This window comes from Rissa tridactyla, chromosome 5 (genome assembly GCF_028500815.1).
Source record: "Rissa tridactyla isolate bRisTri1 chromosome 5, bRisTri1.patW.cur.20221130, whole genome shotgun sequence".
Taxonomy (NCBI): domain Eukaryota; kingdom Metazoa; phylum Chordata; class Aves; order Charadriiformes; family Laridae; genus Rissa; species Rissa tridactyla.
The window spans coordinates 28,533,183-28,548,549 of record NC_071470.1 but is presented as its reverse complement, the minus strand read 5'-3'; the positions used below and the strand labels follow the sequence as shown (position 1 = coordinate 28,548,549).

General features: G+C 41.5%; 1 protein-coding gene across 2 annotated transcripts in view; it reads right to left on the bottom strand.

The window, feature by feature from the left end:
• The window catches only part of MAN2B2 (mannosidase alpha class 2B member 2), a 36,023-nt gene extending 24,668 nt beyond the window's left edge, over positions 1 to 11,355 (bottom strand). For both annotated transcript variants that reach the window (XM_054203109.1, XM_054203110.1), the window contains exons 1-5: positions 10,916 to 11,355; positions 10,719 to 10,757; positions 8,171 to 8,400; positions 4,515 to 4,661; positions 707 to 812 (exon numbers count right to left, since the gene is read on the bottom strand). In XM_054203109.1, the coding sequence (XP_054059084.1) occupies positions 707 to 812; positions 4,515 to 4,661; positions 8,171 to 8,400; positions 10,719 to 10,757; positions 10,916 to 10,922 (529 nt within the window). In that variant the 5' untranslated portion in view covers positions 10,923 to 11,355. The remainder of the gene's footprint in view (positions 1 to 706; positions 813 to 4,514; positions 4,662 to 8,170; positions 8,401 to 10,718; positions 10,758 to 10,915) is intronic.
• Positions 11,356 to 15,367: the final 4,012 nt, after the last annotated feature.

Here is a 15,367-nt window from a genome sequence, read left to right as displayed (position 1 = left end):
GCACAGTGGTGGCACTTTTTTCATTAACCAGATGGAGATAACCTTAAATACTACAAGACTCTTTCAACTATCAGATGGAGATGTGTAACATACAAATGGCTGAAAGCAGAAGTTAGAAGTTTAAAATGGGAAATAGAGCATCTCTTGGAAATACGCGCCTATTTCTACCAGAGGCTGCTGCTAATGATTACAAATGGGAGTTTCTTCATCAAGCAAGTCTTTCAACTAAGATCAGATGACCTCAATGACATTCTGTGGCCCACGTTCTGCAAAAGACTTTGCCTAAACGATACAAGCTCCCCATGCTCTGAATTGCTACCAGGTATTTTCTTCCAGAGCATTTCATACCCTCAACTTCACCATAGCAATCATCCCAGGAGCTTAAACTCTCATCCACACACATGTACACAAAAGGCCTCTACTCCAAAGGAGTTTATAACTGACATTGATTAAACTTCAAGCCAGCTTTCAGTTACCCTTCTGCCTACTGCAGAACTGTTGTGTGGTGGTTTGGGGTTTTTTTTTTGAAGCAAAGATTTTTATACAGATAACTCACAGAAGTAAAAAGTAAGAGAAATAAGAGATGCTTTAATCAGTTCTTGAAGAGTAAGAAAATAATAGCAAAGTTGGGGTGGAGAAATGAAAAAACCAAACAAACCCCCAAGGTCATAACAACAACAACAAAGTTAAATGCAAATATGCATACCCGTCAACTGTAAAATCTGATCATCAATTAGTGTCACAGCTTCATCATGCATCACTTGCCCTCCAATGACAAATTCCAGTCGTCCCTCCTGAAGTAACTGATGGACCTACGATATTGAAGTTAAGACACAGAACACAAATTCATTTCAGTCTTATCCAAAAAGGTTGAAAATTAATTTCAGATCACAGCACATTACCTAGACACAACACTCGTCAAGAAGGCATCCAGGACAAAAGTAGGATAAAAGGCTGTCTGTACTGAATGCTATCGAAAGGGGGAAGAAAAAAAGCGTACTAATGCACTGCACAGTGCATTGATTTACCCAGCTTATAGTAAAGCCAGGTAGCAGGCACAAAGGATGCACTGCCAGGTAGACATTGACCTCCTGGTGCTTCTCGGTAGGGCTGTCACCATGCTTTTATACTATCTAAACACCAGACTTGTCCCCATTCACTGCACCGGCAGCAGGCTAGGAGCCTACCTCAAGGCAACTAGAGCTGGAGGATTAAAAGAGAAGATACTGGTGCTTCTCCTAAAGTTCTTCCTCCTGCTGCATCTGTCTTGGCTTAGGGAAGGCACTGGGTGGCTGGATGAGAGAGCAATATGCAACCCCATGCAAGCAGCAACAGCCAGGCTCCCAGGGTTTCCTTTAGTCTACTACCTCTGTAACAGTTTGGATACAGATCTGTGGGATCCAGGAGGGAGACAGACTGTACCATCACATCCCTTCTACTCTATGTGCATCTACCTTGCCTTCTGAGCACGGACAGGTTGCTCAACTTGTGAGACAGAATGCTTTATTAAGAAATAGTTATTTCACATGTAGCAGGTTTGCCTGTCTGATAAACCCACCGCTAACCTTCATTTCTGGTCTCATTTTCCTAGTTTAAAAACTGTCAATATATTACAACCTGTTCAACTGTTCAAGGTTTTTATGGGTTTTAGGTGGGTTTTTTTGTGTGTGGGGGGTTGTTTTTTTTTTTTAATTTCAGCCACTAGAAACAACCAGTATGCTGACAAGTACAACTTTCAGCAAATGTGCTGGATGAAAGGGGGGGTGGTGTTTGGAGGGAGGGAGTAATAGTCTGTGTCCCTTTCTAGAAGTGTTAGGGAGTCTTCTGTTTTTATTATAGTTACTTCACTACCTAGAACTTCAAAGATAACTCAAACTTCCAACAAAGAAAGTTTATACAAATATGTATTTTAATCTCCACCCTTTCTTTTTTATTTTTTTTTAAATCTGTCATGTAGGATGCCAATTCCAGAGCTATTATATTTATTTCCCCAGGAACCTTCAGTGAATGCCCCTGTGTCTGCTCAGATACGATGCCAGATTGTCAATTTTGATTATAATCATTTCTCTCGTTCACAATGTTGTGAAAACGCTTCAGGGCTCAGCATTCATAAATTAGTTCCAGCTGACTGTGGTGACTGATTAGCATGCTGGGAGACCAGATAACTGATATCTGGTGTCAGCACAGAACTGGTCCTGACCTACATGAAAAGCATCTGTGGCCATTGTTCCCCACTTGGATGGATGTCCAAAAAAAGATACCTTTGATCCAAACTTTGGGCCATGGAAATGTTTTTTTAATATGTTTTGTAGAACCACTGAGATGCTGAAAACACAAGAAAAATAATTCAAGTAATTTAAATAACACCTGATCCTAGGAAAAAAAAAAAGAAAACAATATCTTCAATGACAAGCACTTTTGCTGATCAGAACTGGGCAAAAGGAAGGAGGAACCGAGGAAACAGATAACAGCAGTACTACAAGCAGCAGACTGCTACGGTCGTAGAACATATCTGTGGCCCTTGGGACAACTACCACTATCCTCACATCAACTCATCCCTATAAACCAGACAGAAGTGGCTACACATCTTTTTTCCCCTAGTTCAAACACCCAGACATCAAGCCAGAGTAAGGCAATAGGAATGGTTCACACAAGAAAATACTGTGGAAATAACACACACTGAGAACTCAGAGGTTCATATCTGGCTGAATACTGCTGTAATACATTTCACTTCTATATATTCTCTTGTCCGAGTTGTAAAATCAGCTTCCATACTCAGGCTGTACCTTTTACTAGTTTTTAATGCCACCACTCTAATCCAAAGCAGCCATTCCAAAAGAAACTAGAATTAAATCCTGTATTCCAAGCAAAATTAAGAAAAAAACAAAAAGGCAAAATTAAAACCAGAGAGCCTGTACTACAGAAAATTGTTAATGCTAGAGTTCAAGTGGAAAAAGCAGGACAGTAACCAGAGTGACCTAATTTCAAGGCCCAATATTTGCAACTTGCTAGTGTTAAAAAACATGCCACTCATCAGCAAACCGCTCACCATCGTAGTTCTTAAATATTACTACAGATTAAGTGTTTGACACACAGTTTAAGAGGAATTTGTTTTTAATAATTTTAATTTTCAGAAAAGCAAGTATAAAGTAACTAGAGAACTGACTAAAAGCAACAATTATCAGTAATTAGGCTAGGAAATGAAAGGCTGAATCATATGTACTAGTTTTGCACTACTGAGGTCAAATGTGATACACATTTATTCTTCTGGATTCCACATAATAGCTAGAATATACATTAGAAACACAGGCCTTCATATTTGGGTTACAGCAGGATAATATACTTGAAATAAGATCAACTGACGTTAGAAAGTTAGATTACTCTTCTGTACCCGCACAAAGTAGTTCCAATACTATAATTTTTAATTCCCCCCCACCAGAATAACAGTACAGTTTTCTAATCAGAAACAGACAAAATAATTGTCCTGCAATTGGCAAGTATGGGCAAAGTGCCCACACAAAAACTGTGAACTGCCTACACACAGCAAAACCTCTCATACAGAGGTCAGCTGCACACAGGTTGTAAGCTATTATTTAAATACTAAACAGTACAGAACATTCAGAATTTAGTGAAGGACTAGGTTAAAAAAAAAACAGAGAAGAGGTCTGTTTTTCACATGACGCTTTAAACATCTAGCACTTTAAACAAACTGAAATGCAAAGTACCTCAAGTAATATGCTGCTGTTGGCTGGTGCACGGTAACAAAACAGACCACGGAGTTCTGAGTACCTATGGGAAGCTGCACCTGTATATCCCCTGGCTTTAGGGCACAAAAATTAAACTTCTTGCACTGCAATGCAACACATGAGCAGCTGCTAGGCTATCAGACCAGTCTTTCATTTCAGAATGTTTGTTTCACGGCCAGAGGAACTAAGAAATGACAAATAAAACTTCACCATGTCTTTACTAGGAAAAAAACAATCCCCAAATTAAAGCTCTGAAGACTGAGAGGGATCACAGCTTATAAACAAACAAACCAAAGAAACAGATATTGCTGTTGAATCTGAAGTCACCTCTTTGTTGCACTATCCTTGTTTACACATGGCAGGTTTTTGAGCAGTACTTAACTGGAAAGGAAAAAAGTTCCTTCTTGTGAGCAGCGTTAGGTGGCAGTTTATGAGCTTCAGATGTTTAACGGATATTGGTGCAGCTTCTTTCAGAATCACCCACATCTTATACTAGCATGCCCCCGAATAAGAAAGTCATGGATGAAACAAGAACTGTAAAGTGTAAAGAACCTTCAGTGCAAAGGTTACTACCTCCTACTGCTCTAATCTATAGCTGGCTTACAACTGCCTTTAGAGTTAAGGTCCTTTCATAAAAAGTACCAGATTCAGAGACAGCTTACACAAGACCTATGTAAGAAGCAAACAGTAAGGTACTTTGCCCCTCCTTGCCCCCTGAATAGAGTGTGGATTTTTGTTAGGAGGAAGTATGGCTCTGGTACAACTTACCTGCTGCTTGTGCATATCTGTGGCTACAGCATCCCACCAGAGTCGAAAGAATTCCTGCTCCACAGCAATAAATTTGCGGTGCTTTCCTTTCATTAGCTCTTCTACAACAGATGTGTAGACATTTGCTGCATAAGCGTGCATACTTTCCTGCAAAAAAACCACATAGAAAATAAAGTCTGTTTTGCCTAGATTAAACGGGCTGCTTTGAACACTTATTGGCCTTGAGAAGAGAGAGATCAAAAACCTCACTTTAGTTGCACACTTCCTTTGTACACTCAGAAAGATTGAGTTCTCTCTGGTTATGTACACCCTGTGGGCCCTTCTGCTCCAAAACATATCCTCTGACTAGGGACCTCACTAGATCATGGTGTAGCTTCCCCCAAGGTGAGCAGACACCAATACAAGCTTTCTTTTTGATGTATTTGGAACAGCTTACCCTGTCCCTTGTTGATTACCTTAAATTAACAATGCCATGAATGATAAGACTTTGCACCAACACAGTTAAAAACCCCACGTGCACACTTTATTCTTCCATTTCTGCTCCTATTTTGATGGCCTGAACTATCAGAATTGTCTGTTCAGAGTGAGTATGAGTCTGTGCTGCGGATGTGCATGGACAGTATAACACAGTGATACATATACTGTAAATTATACTATTATGGCCCCAGAAGCTTCAGTCATGAAAAATAATTCCATTTTGCTTGATGTTTTAGGATAGAGTAAAACCAAAATGGCAAAGGACTCTTAGAATGAGTTTGACTGTTGACACAGAAACATTCAGTGCGAGAATCTGTGCACTGACCCTATGCCATTCCTAAAGTCTCTTGTATTCCAAGGCCTACGGATATTATTGGAATGCAAACATCACAGCTGTATCCATCCAAATAACCTATCACACTGTTATATCTTATGAAATGGTATCAAATGAACAACATCACGTTAATTTTAAAGTCGCACACATCAAGATATTTCAGGTATTCATCCTTGACAGAACAACTTCTGCTGACGAGATCCAGTCTTTCACCCATTCCTTAATTCCAAAGTGATACAGAATGTCTAAAGACAACAGCAGAGATCCAAGAATTTCCTGCAACATCTGTGCTGTCTTGTAAGAAAATTATCTGCATGTTACAGCACAGTTATTTTAACGCTAACCATAACACTTTTCTACTTCAGCTACTGGTACTTGGTTAAGAATGCACACCACAACACAAACACATACATCTGAAAGTGACTGACATACAGATCTCTCACCCACTTAAAAATTAATGGGCATGATATGTAAAATATGATTAATTTATGCAAGTTTCCTACAAGAAAAAAAATCACATTTTGAAATAAGAAGGGGATGATCCCTTCTGATGTGATCCAAATCAGAAGTGAACTTTTCTTAACCCCTCTCTTTCCACAACTGAAATCCAGCGATCTTTGTAAAAACACTAAAGTGTCCTTAAAAAAGTGAAAACATTTGAGCGTAGGAGGGATGGCTTAAAATACTGTGGTGCTTATCTAAATAATGACTCGTTCAATCATTTCTAGATCAGTTCTTAAGGGTTTTTTTAAAATCAAGATTATGACTAGATGCTTAATACAACGTGAAATTTTAACTAAGGGGATAGCTTGTAAGTTTTACTAATACTCAACAGTGACTGCTAAGGAATTTTCATTTTTCACTGGCAATTGGCTACAAACAATACATTCTAAAATCCAAGTATATGTACAATGATTACAACATTAGGCTCAATTTTAGTTTTTAATAGTTAAGTGGAGCACACTAGATTTTAAGAGCTGAACAAGGACTTTTCAAATTTAATACAATACTAAAATACTCTGTGTGGTAACTTACTGAAAATATTTTCTTGAGGTATTTTGGAGATTAGGCAAGCTAGTCTTTATTCTGACTCAAACTGTACTGGAACTAAGCAGTAAGATATTACCCAATCCCCCAAAGTTTATAAACCCCAGTCGTCTGGGTAGGAGTTCAAAATAATTGTTCTCACAAACCAGGATGTTTTTGCATCCTGTTGCATTTTGCAAGCAACAATAAGAATTTTCTTTCCAATTCATGGCCTCTATCTGCTAATGAGATACTCTGAAACAATAAGCAGTGACCCAGTCTAAATAATCAGGTAAGATTTTACTTATTTGAATATAGATTTTAAACTTCTACCATGATGTAAAAATAGTTTTGTACTGCATTCTAGACAATAGTGAGGTGTCTTTCACACCTATGGTAGGATACGTCAGTGAGATGGCACATTTCATGGAAATTATGGTACTACTGTTATTATCAGATTGCAACAGATGGCTCTTTTCGAGAGGGGGAAAAAAACCTTTTTTTTATACATCCAGTGCTGGAATTCTCCATCAATACTATAATTTCCAACACACAATGAAGACTGCTGTTCTGATATCATAAATAAAATGGGGTTTTTTTCCAAGTTATAAATGGAGAAATGAAACACTAAAAAATAGTATGTTTTCAGTCATGAGTGAAACCTAATAACTAAGGAAACTAAAAATGTAAAATTGGTTGGGATCACATTAGTATTCCACAGAGAGTTACCTTTAGGTTTCACTTTACTACAGAAGCATTCGAAATGATCCACAGGGGTAGCCTCTGTGGTTTTTGACTACAGGAATTGCTGATGCTTGTGCTTTAACAGCAGAGGAACTGAGGCTTCAAGCAATTGCATCTTCTCAAAAAAAAAAAAAAAAAGCTAACGTGTCTCATTTCTCTCAGAAAAGATCTTTGACCACCAACTGACACAAAATAAAAATTAGGTTTGTTCTCTAATGCAATTTCTGACTAGGAATTTGAAGTATTAAAGGAGAAATTCACTAACATTTCCTAAAAGGGGAAGACAAAATATATCCACATCAGAGATTCTTTGGTGAGCCATTACCTCTTTTTCATTAGTTACTCTTAGAAATCTGATGCCATATCCACCGCATTTTTCACATAAATGAAAGAATTTCATACTAATATAAAAGTCAGTATTTTGACAAACAAATATAAAAGGTATTAGTGCCCCACCTGATTTATTTTGCTCTACATCTCATTTATTTAGCAAAAATTACTTTGCTATTATACTCCAGTGGGACTAGGCTCCAACCCCACCCCAGCGGTTGAGGACCTGGGATCCTGCTCTCCTCTCTAAGAAATTTCTCCTGGGGTTTTGTCTTAGTAACAAGAGAAAGAAAAAGACCAAGAAAAATCTGCCACATAATCAAATAGATTGAAGATTTTCCTTTACCAAAAGAAAACGTATCAGGAGCATCCTGCAGAACACGGGCACGCACAAACCCAAAATTAACGGGCAAATGGGCACAGCTCCCAATGCTGCCTCCAAACGAGTGTCGGGATCCCGAAATCCCAGGTGATGGAGGGCATTCTGGGACAGCCTTAGGGCAGGAGATGCACTTTACAAGGATTTACAAGGATTTATGCGTTTCTCGGCAGGCGGGTGGGTGTTAGGGGTGGGCAGACAGACCCCCCGGCAGCCAGCGTTTCACAACTCGGGATGGTTTTGCAAGCCTGAAGGGGCAGAGGGAGCCGAGCGAAGGTCGGGCAGCGGGAACCCCCAGCCCCACCGGCCGACAAGTCCACCCCTACCCCGGCAGCCGCGCCGTGATCCGCTCCGCGGGGGCCCCACCTGCACCGTGTAAACCCAGCCGACGTCCATGTGGCTGTGGGCGACCACGAAGGCCCGCAGCTCTCCCCGGCCATCGGCCCGCGGGAGGAGGCTGAAGAGCAGGAGCAGGAGGACGAGGACGGGGGGTCGCATGGCGGCTCCCCGGGGCTCCCCGCCGCACTTCCGCGTCCCGCCGGCCTGGCACCGCCTCCCCGGGGCGGGGAGCGGGGCTGGCGCGTCGGGAGGAGCTGCTTTGTTACAAACAAACAAACAAACAACAAACAAATAAAACTACGTCAGTTTTCCTTTAAATCAGAGGATTTGGGGTGACTCTAGGTCAGCCCAGAGCTGCTCTGCTTGGAGATGCCTCCAGCGGGGTGCAAAGAGCCAGGTAACACCCACAGCCCCCGGGAGGTCCTGGTGGTACCTCACTGGTAAGGCTGGGGCTGGTTTCTTAGAGAACTAGATTGCTCAGGGAGATGTTGAGTTCTGCATCTCAGACGACTATAAACCCTTTTTTTTTTTTTTTTTTTGGAGGAAATTCTTTTGAATTGAACACGAGTTCTTTATTTCAGGGTATAATACTTCATTACAGATTGTTGTCTGCATCTTTGAAGTTGTAGCAAGATTAAATTTCATGTGGTTGACCTTCTGATCCCATTTAAATTGGTTTTATCACTTGCCTTACTGCTGCTAGCAAGAGGTGGACCCTGTGCTGAGAATTGAAAAGGTAGATTCTGGTGTCTGCACAAAGTCCTAGTGAAAAGGGAAAAAAAAATCCAACCCATAATTAAAAAATGTCATAGGGTCATGTAGCCCAAACAATCTCCTCAGAAGTTTTGTCTGCAGTTGGACAAGTTTCTGCCCAATATATTGTGATATTAAAAGCCAAAATAGGTTAAACTATCTTTTTAAACTTTGACTCTTTAAAATACCAAGTAGTAGAACTTGACTACTTTGCTTAAGTTCTAGTTTGAGTAAATTACATGCTTTTAACAACGTTAAAATCCTGAAATGACCAAAAAAAAAAATAATCATACCAAACTCTGAGCTCATTTCCAACAGCGCAAAAGTAACAGACATCAGATGAAGGGGGTACCTACTCCCACATTCAAGTTTGTCTGTTGATTTAGCATTATGAGTTTCCAAACCTAGTTAAACCAGTCATCTCTCTGAAGGAAACAATCACAAATAGCTTAAGAGTGTCCATCTACAGACTTACACTTGTAAAAGTAGAAGATTAATTCATACTGGACTAGCTCGCACTTGGGTGCAAATTAACACATCTCAATGTTCAAGATACCTGTAGAAACTGGTCACACACAGTAAATGCGATTTGCAACTATCCCCTCATTTTAGAAAGAAAAAAAAAAAGTGTGCTGCATTACATTACAAACTCAATGAAGTTTTTAACATACAAAGTTTGTAAATATTTGAAGTCCAGAATGAAAAATGCTATGTGAGTCAGTAATACCGAGTTGAACCACATAAAATTGTTACATTTTATAAAAATGAAATCTAATATGAATGGATCCTCCCCAAACAGGGACGTTGTTTGCTAATTAATATGGTAGACAAGTTTTCTCCAAAAAGAAGAGGCTAACACTGGAATGCTGAGGTTAATTTTATTTATGATAATACCTTGTTATGAAGAACAGTCAAGGTCTGTAGGGGGAGTTAGTACCACTGTAAGCAGCTGGATGAAGCTTTACTTTAATACAGCTCTATGATACTAATTTTTTTTCCCCAAATCATCAGCTTAAACCTTTTCAGTTCCAAGAAAGCTAGTGCACATCTAGCAAACATATGGTTTAGGGATATATATACACACAGTGTCTAAATGAACTGGTGTTCTTTTACCTCAGAAGGCATTATGGTCTTTGTAATTTAGGTGAAGTTCCCAGCAAAGCTTAAGAGTTGGCGCTTTGCTTTGTTTCTAAAAGTAGCTGAGAATTTTTGCAGAACGTTATCCCATTTTAAACCTATTTCCTTCAGAAAGTGTAATTGTCCTCTTTACTCTTTCATAAAGGCTGCAGTGTGACACTGTCTTGGATGCAGTGGAGAAGAACATAAATATTTGAACAGAATAATTTTATCAGGAAAAACTGAATGAACCTGCCCACAGTATACACACTTCAAGGCATCAGGAGGGTCTTCACTGGCTGCAAAAAGGTATGGATGTAGACATATCAAGTAGAATTTAGGCCAAAAATAATGCTTCCCCACCTTTTACATACCATTTCACAAATAGCAAAAAGCCAGATGGAGGAGCCAGTGTAATTGTGCCATGACTGCTGCCTACATTGATATTTTATCCTCTTGTTGGCTCCTAATCTCTTAGTACGGATTGATTATAGTCTTCCTGTATTATTTCTTAAGCTTTTTTCATTTGCCCATACAAAGTGTGTGTGCGCTCTTTGACATGAGTGGTATACGTGGGCCTCTGACACTGTCACCTCAAAAAGAGAGAAGACGTAGGCAGGATACTGCCAGCTCTAAGCTAAGCAGTCACAATCGTGTTAAATTAAATACCAAGAAAGCCACCTGGTGAACAGAACAATTAACATACCTTTGCATTTCCCTCCTGGGGTGCTTTTGGGGTGGATGTCTGTAAAAATAAAGGCACTTATTAATGTAAAGTTCGCTCAAGCTGACTGTTTCAGTGTTTTAAAATTTGCCACTCCGCTAAACATTTTCCAGCAGAGGCAAAGGTCACCACACAGAGTACTTCAGCTTACTTGATCACAGGTTTGCTTTCTTACTTACCTCTCATGGATGCTGTAAAGGCAGTTTGCGGATCCACAGGGGTCCAGGGACCAGGTGAAAACCACTTTCTAGCCTTGCATTGATTTCAGCATTGACCATTTATGTGGTATTTGCAGCCTTTTCCTGTCAGACAGCCTACACGGCCCAGGGATGGCAAGAGAGCTGAGGTGAATGTCCTGAGGAAAATGCGGCTGCCGGCGCTTGGTGTGGAGAGCCAGGAGAATCCATACGGACGCTAGCCTGGGTGACCGTGGCATGGCCCTGGCGTGTGGTGTCCTCACCTCCTGGTGCATCTGGGGACACCCGTGGGCGCCGGGCTGGCCGCACCACAGGCAGGTGTGGCCGAGGCACTGTGGAGGGACAGGGCACGGCCCCCGCCGGGCGGCTCATGGCTGAAGTTGAACCGAGAGCAGGAAGGAGCCTCTGCTCAGGGAGGCCGGCAGGAAAGCTAGGCTGTGGCCTCGCATCCCGCCGCCGCCGTCGTGACCGGGGCTCGCCTCAGGCAGAATGGGCGCCCGGCCCCGCTGGGGGCGGCCCCGCCGGCAGCCTCCCGAGCCCCTCCGCCGTGCCGGGGTCACCCTCCGCCCGCTCACACCTGTTGTGGCCGCGGCACAGCCGGCGGTGCCAGGCGCGGCGGGTCCTGGCGAGGCTGCGCCGCCTCCGCCGGGAGCTCCGGGCGGAGCCTTCCCTCCTTCCCGTCCTCCCTCCCCCGGCTCCAGGAGCGCCCCGAGGCAGCGCCGGCTGCCTGCGCCGCCCGCTCCGCTGGGAGGAGGAGGCGGCGCCCCGAGCTACCGGCGTTGGGAGCAAAGCAAATAACAGTTCAGAGCACTGAGCGCCTTTCGGAGGGCAACACACATGTCCCACAAGCAGGGTATCTGGAAACGCTCTCCCTTCCCTCGGTCCTCCCCGGTACCCTCTCATCCCTCCGTTCCCTTCTCTGTCCCCTCCATCTCCCCTCCCCGCTTCCCAGGCTCTGCCGCCCCCCTCCGCCGCCCTTTTTCCTTCTCCCTTCCCCAGCCCTCTCTCTCCCCCCGGCCGGCCCTGGGTGCCCCGGACTGACTCTGCCTTTCCTCCCTGCCCAGCTGGCGGCCCTCCAGGCGAGAGCGCGGTTGACTGGTGCCTCTACCAGCTCAATGGAGCAGCCGAATTCGAGGTCTCTGAAGGTGAGTATGGGGGTGCTGAGGTGGGATGCGTCCCCTCGGCCACTGCCCTGGCGGGAGGCGTGTGGAGGAAGGTGGCCCACCGGTGGGAGAGCGGCCGCAGGATAACGTGGCAGCCGCCCCGGGCATGGTGCCTGTGGGGTGATGAAGATGGCGCGTGGGCCTAGTGCAGGAGGGGAGGTGGGCTGTCAGGGGGCAGCCGATGATGGTTTGCGTGTGTCGGTCTTCGTCTAAGTGTCTCATCTGGTTTTGCTTTGTTTTTTTTTTTTTTGAGAAATCAGGTTTCGCAGATAGCGGCCTAGTGGCATCAGCCAGTTTGGCCTTGGCATTGGTGGCTACTGGTGTGAGGGAGGCTGTGTAGTACCTGCTGGAAAGTTTTCTGGCCTTTTTTTCTCCTCCCCTTAACTTTGAGGAGTGAGAGAACCTGGAAAGTTTTTTTTTTAAATATTCTGTGATCAGAAAAGGAACAGCCTTTGGGTGCCAGGGCAAGAAAGTCTCCCCTCTGTCTCTGAACCGCTTATGGTTTTGAACATGCAGAATATTTAAACTTAAGATGTCACCTGTATTTTCCAGCATGCCAGATGTGTAGCGTGCAGTGTCCACGAGCATATTTCAGTGTCTGTTTTCAGTGAGTTAAGTGGAGCTGGGACTTCATCTCGACGTTTTGGTCTGCTGGTGTTATGCATTTCTGAGGAGAGTGCATTTACTGTTTGTAAGGGCTTAAAATGCATCACAAGCTCAGCTGGACTGAAAAACTTCCCAATGCTGAGGAAAGTGGTGCTCTTTAATAGATTGGCTTCAGGTTAGACATTAGGGAAAGCTTTGCAACAGTGAAGCACTAAAATATATGGGATAGGTAGACAACGAAATCTCACTCGACATATTTAAGGTGTGTTTCACAAACATGGGTTGGAGTGATAAAGCTACAGGGGCTGGTGGATAGACTACCTGTTTGTGGTCTCTCTTAGCTTCATTATCTGTAATTCTGCGGGATGTGAAGTTTTGTGTTATGTCTTGTGTTTTGCTGTTTGGAGAAGTGATTTAAACCCCAGTGTACTAATAATAAGCTACAGCTTGACAAGGCTTTGGAGTGTGGTTGCTTCCCCTCCCTCCAGTTATTCCATAGTGGTTTATATTTCAAGGTATACTTAATAGCGTGTGTAATTGCATAATAAAGCAATTATCAAAATATGTTATGATTTTGTGCCTAGATTTTTTTTTTTGAGTGAAACTGCATACCAAACCAGATGTGATGACGATAGGTGGGGGTGGAAATTACATCCGTGTGAGGGAGTGTAATGAGTGAGTGACAGCATTTTTTAGGCGTCATAGAATGTGAAAAACAAGCTTTAGGTTGGCATTTACTTTCATTTAAAGATTTGAATGAGTAGAATCTGCTGCTTAACCTTTGTGTAAATACCAGTGTTTCAGCACTGCTTTGAGACTATTATGTTTTCTTCTCAACAGGTGTTTTATTCCTTTGATTTTTTTGGGTCATCTTTCGTCACATGACATAGTTTTTTAAATTAGTTTGCTAACTTGGACTTCAGTTCTCTTTAACAGTGGCAATTTATGGATGCCCAATTTTACTCCATGACTTAAATGGAAATCTTACGCGTTTTCTCTTTACTCAGCATGGGAATATGTGAAATTCAGAGAACAGGAAACAGTCTGAAGCAGTGTAATTTGCTCACATAAGCTATAGAGTCAAAGTCATCTGCAGGTAGCAAACCCTGTTTATGTTAATAGGATTATATATAAATATAACATGCATTTTCCAGGATACACATTGTCTATTAAATGCCACTAATATCTAGGAACAGAAACAGCAATATAATCAGCACACTTTGCAGAAGTGAAAACAACATTTAAAAGAAAGGACCACTATGGCAGGTGGCTTGACCTCTTTTGCATGCCAGTGTTTTGGATTAAGTCCAAACCTTTTCCTTTTCTGAAATTTGCCTCTAAAATAACTTAAATTACACAGAGCCAAACAGAATCCTTAGCTTAAAATGGATTGTTCCTATGACTTCCAATGCTGATTTTTTTTTTTTTTTTCTATCCATCCTGATCCCATTTTTTTTTACTTTTCATAAAGGCTGCAGGTTAGGACCACCTAATCAATGGACAGAAGAAGTAATTAATCTATATTAAATATTATTGTGTGTTTATCTGTCTAGATATATATCTTTATATATAAACACGCATTAATATTCTAAGTTCAGTGAGTCCTTTGGGCACCTCTTGCTGCTTTTGCTATTGAATGTATGCAATGGCACTCTGTCAGTTAGACTTCAGAATTGTGTTCTACAACATTTCTCTCTCAGACTAGGAAAGAAAACTATTCTATTTCCAAAAATAGATGTGTTAGATGAAAAACATTCATTTACATAACAGAAAAGCAAAATTGCATATTTCAAATGCAAGGAAAAATAGTTTAGTAAGTAAAACATCAGAATCAAAGCCAAGATAATCATGTTTGATTTAGTCTTGCTGCCTTGATACAAAACCTTATTTCAAATATTGCTACTTCTATAATTAACGCCTAAGTGCAAAATATATTTTATTCATGCTAAAGATCTCAAAGCACTTTGCACACATTAAGTGCAGCCTCACAAAAGCTATATGAAGAACAGTATTAGAGTATCCATTTACAGGCTAGCAAAATGAAATATAGAAGTTAAGGATGTAATTTTTACAGAAGCTGAATGTCAGCTATTAAGCAGTTAGTACTTGGGACTTCTGAAAAGTCAGATCTTGTGTGATTTGCCCAAACTACCTGGTGGACTGCTAACAGGACTGCTTATTCCAAACTCTTTTCTTTAAGTTCTACATCACATTAACTTCTTGAAAAATTTGTATAAATTAAAGCCAGTTTGAAATATTTTATGCTGTGAATTCTAAGCTGGCATTATGTTATTCTAGATAGCATTACATTCAGTAGTGTTTATATGGTTAATGAAAAGATTGAGTCAAAAATCATATTTTTAGTTTTCACTCTTGAAGTTAGCTCATTGGAAACATGAAATTGGTTTACAGTGTGAATTTTCTTATCATCCATTTTGTAACTTTATGCTCTTGTGTGGCTGAAAGCCCTGTTACCATTAGTGTCTTGTGAATTACGATGTGAACTTTCCTGTTACTTACCTTATTCCTCTCTAACTTTCTCTTTTATTTCTGAGTAATTTGAAGAGAGATTTATTGAGAAGATAAAATGGATAATATGCTATTTTGTTGTAAAGGTACATTTGAATAATATACCATTTGAAGGAGCTAGAAGACTTGTGAACTG